The sequence below is a fragment of the Andrographis paniculata genome, unplaced genomic scaffold (genome assembly GCF_009805555.1).
Source record: "Andrographis paniculata isolate CXL003 unplaced genomic scaffold, ASM980555v1 Contig77END, whole genome shotgun sequence".
In the NCBI taxonomy this organism is placed as follows: domain Eukaryota; kingdom Viridiplantae; phylum Streptophyta; class Magnoliopsida; order Lamiales; family Acanthaceae; genus Andrographis; species Andrographis paniculata.
The window spans coordinates 2906298-2911384 of record NW_026137614.1 but is presented as its reverse complement, the minus strand read 5'-3'; the positions used below and the strand labels follow the sequence as shown (position 1 = coordinate 2911384).

The following is a 5087-nucleotide window of genomic DNA, read 5'->3' as shown; positions in this document are numbered from 1 at the left end:
TAAGATTTACTCAAAATATTTTTATTTTTATCCTTCGCTCATTTTTAACTATAAATAATATGTTTTTATTATACATAACAATCTGTTGTGTGTAATAACAACGTGTGTTGTTCTAATTTTTTCAAATCATCACCGTAACTATTCCCGGAGTAAATTATAAGAATTTTTTACTAAAAATATTTGAAACAAAAATCCGAAAAAAAAAAAAATATATAATCAAACACTTTCAAGAACTCAAATTTATGTGAAATATGGAAATAAGTGTAAGAAAATTGTGCAAAAGTTTTGTATGATACGGAGGCAGTAGAACTGTGTATATAAATAAATGAATAAATAAATAATACTCCATCCGTCTTAATAAAATAGTCTTGTTTATCGTTTTTGTCGGTCTCAAAACAATATTGTTGTTTTCATAAATAATCATATCACCATAAAACTACCCCTGTTTTTTCATTTTTATTACACAATTGTCACTACTTTTTACACTAATACACTCACAGGACAAAAAAAAATTTTATCCATATTTTTTATCAAACTACCAATATAATATCAATATTACTTGAATCTCGTGTCCAACTCAATTAAGGCTATATTAATTGGAGGAATGGAGTTATTATTTATTGATTTGAGTCTTAGAAATCACGCCTTAAAAGCAGTGGGGTAATGTAATTAAAGCTTAAGGATCATCTTAGATTAGCTTTAATTTAATTTAATTTAAATTATTGTATTCTTACCAATTCTTTATCAACTTAAGATTTATATTATACGATGATGTTAGCGCCTCTCTTTATAACGACTTGGGCTGTGTTTGTTTGTGTTCGACTTTTGTGCCTAAAAGGAGGTAAGAAGACATAAGTTTGTCCACTCAATAATTTTTTTTTTAGATGGCACGACTTCTATAAATATTACTATAAAAAAAATATTCCCTCCGTCCCAAACAAGGTGTAACATTTGCTTTTAGCACGAATTTTTAGGTGGGTAGTATTAAGTATGATAATTTAGAAATTAGGTGATGTGATGGAGAGAGAAATATATTTTTTTATTTTTTATTTTTGGATGATGTGAGATGATAAAGTGTGGGGTGGAGATTAAGTATAATTAATTATTTTCTATTTTAGAAATGTTGCATGGTATTTGGAACATACCAAAAAAGAAATGTTGCAGAGTGTTTGAGACGGAAGGAGTATAATATATACATATTAATAATATATATATATATACATATAATAAAATTGTTGGTTAACTCTTGTAAATAAATAAATAAATTATGTCTATTCCTAATATCTTATGTTTCTAGAGGAGGCAATCTTTTTTAAAAAAAAATTCGAATTTGGAGGAAAGGGAATCTTATTAAAATTTTAGTTTATTTAATTACTTATTATTATATTTAAATATTTTATTAAAAATTTGATAATATTTTCAAATTTTTAATATTTATTTATTTTATTTTTAATTATATCAAATAAATATTATTATATATATTGTAATAAATTTAAATTATATTATATATTTTAAAATATTTTAATCAAATTTAATTATAATTTTAAAATTATTACATTTTCACTACCTTTAATTAGGAATATAAAATTATATTATAATTTACTTTAATTATAAAATTAAATCAATTTTTTATTATCTTAAAAAATTTATTCTCTCCTCTAGCTGCAAAGTATACATATTTCTATTTTGATATTTTTTTTTTTTTCACAAATACCCTTATTTTACGTCATATTATTACTTTTATAAAAAAAATAAAGACAAAAATATCATTACACTATTTTTACATGTCCACTATAATTAAAATACTATTATTTCTTAAAGTCTCAGACAAAAGTAAATGTATACTAATTGTTTACACGAATGGAGTATTTATTATAATTTTATTAATCATGATATATTTAATAATATTTAATACATATTTATTTTAATAAAAAAATAAAAAATGAAAAAATTAAATCAATTTTTTATTATTTTAAAAAATATATTTATTATAATTTTATTGATCATGATATTTTTAATAACATCTAGTACATATTTATTTTATTAAAATAATAACAAAAATAACAAAAAAATTACATAAATTAAATTTAAAATAATATATCAATTATTAATTAATTCAATTTACTGTACACCCCAATTCCTATACCCTAATTTTTATCTCCCCCAACATACGACCCCCCCGCTCCTCAATCTCTCCCTCACCACAACTGCGCCGCCGCTGCCGCCCTTGTCGACCGCACGCCGCCGCTGGCCAACCTTCGCACTCTATTTTATTCACTTTCTCTCACACAAACAAGAGATCACCGACGCCGCCGCCACTCACTCCGACCGCGCGCCGCCGCCTGCCCCCCTCGACCACATTACGGTAAATTTTTGTCTTGGGAGAATTCTTTTTTGTTGAATTGTGTTGTATTTTCTTGGATTAAATATGTGTCGAATTATGTTAGATTATGTATGTGTTTGGATTAAGTTTGTGTGAGTTATGTTGGATTAAGTAATGGATTATTTTTCGTTTTGCGTTTATTTATGAATTATAATTTTTGTTTGTATTAATAATGAGTCTAACGAGTTTAAACTAGTTCGAACGAGCTTTAATAAAGCCGAACATGAATTATTATTATTGGTGACCAGTGAAAAAATCTGTTCAATTTGGAAGAATTAGTTGCATATGTTTTTTAGCTAATTGATACTCTTGAGGGAAAATGTTGTTGTTATACATAATCCAAAATTCATTTGCAGCTAATTGAAAACTGTACAATGACTAAGTCGAGGTCCGAATTGAAAGGAAAATCCCAAGCTCCTCAAGAGGATTCCAAGGAACCGAAAATGGATATCAAGTCTATCCTGAAAGATATCGAGATTTTGGGTAATTAGAACACGCTTAAGAATGACATACTATCTTTGCACTTATGTTTACATTCCGAAGTAACCGTTGCATATAAATTCAGGGTCGACGCATATGACATGGAAACAAAAGAAGGATTGGGAAAATAAAAAAGTGGTATCCCTTGGCGGAAAGGTAAATTAATATCAATCTATATGTCTATATCATATAATCAATCTCTGTTTTATATTGACTGTGTGTTTATTCAACAGCCTCCGAAGAAGCAGAGATTACCTCTCAGTGTGGCGCGAGCAACAATGAAGAAGCAAAAAGAGATGGAAGAAAAAAAGTCGAAAGAGGTTTGATGAAAATTTATTTTTAAAAATTTGAGCTTTTGTATTGTTTGTTGTTATCACTAAAACTCTATAGCATTTCAACTATGCCTCAATGTCCAATAATACTTCCTAACTATTTTTTTTCAAAAAATTGATATAATTTGTTTTACTCCCTCCGTCCCATAAGTAAATATCCATTTATTTTTTACACGTAGTTTTAGAAATATTAGTATTATATTGGGTTATAGTAGAAATAAAGTAGAAATGACTAAAATAACTTTATTAATATGTGTGATATAAAGGTAATAACATTTGTGTAACATATTGTAAGTTGTAAGGGTATTTGTAATGTTTGGTAGATAGTACAGTTACTAAAAAAAAAGAAATGGATACTTTGTTATCGGACGGACTAAAATGGAAAAATGGATAGTTTGTTATGGGACGGAGGGAGTATATGCTATTAGAGCCGGGACGTATTCCTTTATAATTGAGTTTTTTGGTAAGAATCATTTAAAGTTTTTCAACAATTGATTTGTATTCACAGAGAGAATTGCTTGGAAGGTTTGGAGCATATAGTGGCAGTAGGTCAAGAAAAATGGAGAGGCGTCGGCCTGAAGATAAAATTTTGAAATCAACTGAAGGAAATTTCAGAAATGGTGTCCTCGACGTCAAGCATCTATTACAGCCCTCTGCTCCCCGAGTTGCTAATGACAATAGCGGGCATGGTACATTCAGCAAGGGTAAGAAAAAGAAAGGCGGTAAGAAAGGACACGGTAAGAAAAAGGGGTTCGGGAATAAGAAGCGACATTAGTAATATCTATCCCTAACATAGAATCGAAGATGCCTATGCTATTTAATGATCGATCGTGGGACAACATAGCGATGTAGTCCTCCTATATGCTGTTGTTCTGCTTTGATGTTTTGATGTCTGAAAATCGATTCTTGAAATGCTGATTCCTGATTTAGTGAGTCTTGATCGATGTTTTGGTTGTATGATAGTGAGCTACTTGGTGTAAAATTGCTTTATTTGTTAACATTAATGGATTCTCTTGTTAATACTTCTTGGGATGTATTAGGTAATATCTTTTAATATTGGGTAAATTATATAATATCTCTTTGTGTTTAATAAAAATGCATAAAATATCTTGTGTTTTATTTATTGAGTGATATAAAGTTTGTAAGAAACATCCTTTTTATTGATGTTTGATTCTAAATAAAGATTTAAATTACTCATTTTTTATACAAATAAAAAATGTTAAATATTTTAAATGATTTTTTTGAACAAAATAAATAAATAAATAATTGATTAATCATTTATTTTTATATTTTTTTTTATAAAAATCAGATAACAATTTGTCTCTAAAAACTATAAAATTAAGATTGATCAATTATAAATTTGTTTATTTTATTCTAAAAGATTATTTAAGATATTTTAAGCTGTTTATTTGTATAAAATTTGTGTGTTTTTATTTATAACCAAACATTAATTTTGGACAAAAGGGTGTTTCGTGTAAACGTTACATTAACATAAAGTGTTTCACGCAATAAATAAAACACAAATTGTTTTGTACATTTTTACTAAAACACAACGGGGAACAAATGAATAATAGCTTTGGATGTTTGTTCATGCGAATTCCTAAGTTTGTCCATTAAATTTATTTCATTACTAATTTTGGTAAAGTCAACAAATTTAAGTGTAATTATTACTCTCCATTTTCAACACTTGTTTACAACAAATACCACAATTTTATTATATTTTTTTTCTTCATTTATTCTACATTCGAATTAAAAATTTCTAAAAATACTTCAAACTATTTATTATTTTTTTTAATAAAATATTTATTTTTCGTAATTCTCATGCATGCCGAGTCCAAATAAACTAAGTTTAGTGGACAGATGTATTAATTAATGGATTACTAAGTGGAACG

At 27.0% G+C, this 5087-nt stretch overlaps 1 protein-coding gene across 1 annotated transcript; it reads left to right on the top strand.

Moving 5' to 3' along the window:
• Positions 1–2153: 2153 nt before the first annotated feature.
• On the top strand, positions 2154–4219 carry LOC127266696 (uncharacterized). The gene is made up of 5 exons (XM_051297048.1): positions 2154–2365; positions 2740–2866; positions 2949–3019; positions 3097–3183; positions 3704–4219. Exons 2-5 carry the CDS (start codon positions 2758–2760, stop codon positions 3968–3970), a joined length of 534 nt encoding a protein of 177 aa, XP_051153005.1. The 5' UTR covers positions 2154–2365; positions 2740–2757; the 3' UTR covers positions 3971–4219.
• Positions 4220–5087: the final 868 nt, after the last annotated feature.

What these genes read in the sequence shown, in the direction of transcription:
- LOC127266696 (XM_051297048.1), top strand. Translation starts at nt 2,758, where the DNA reads ATGACTAAGTCGAGGTCCGAATTGAAAGGAAAATCCCAAGCTCCTCAA. An exon ending in GAAAGATATCGAGATTTTGG is followed by an intron (nt 2,867 to 2,948) that starts GTAATTAGAACA and finishes ATATAAATTCAG; the next exon opens with GGTCGACGCATATGACATGG. An exon ending in TGGTATCCCTTGGCGGAAAG is followed by an intron (nt 3,020 to 3,096) that starts GTAAATTAATAT and finishes TTTATTCAACAG; the next exon opens with CCTCCGAAGAAGCAGAGATT.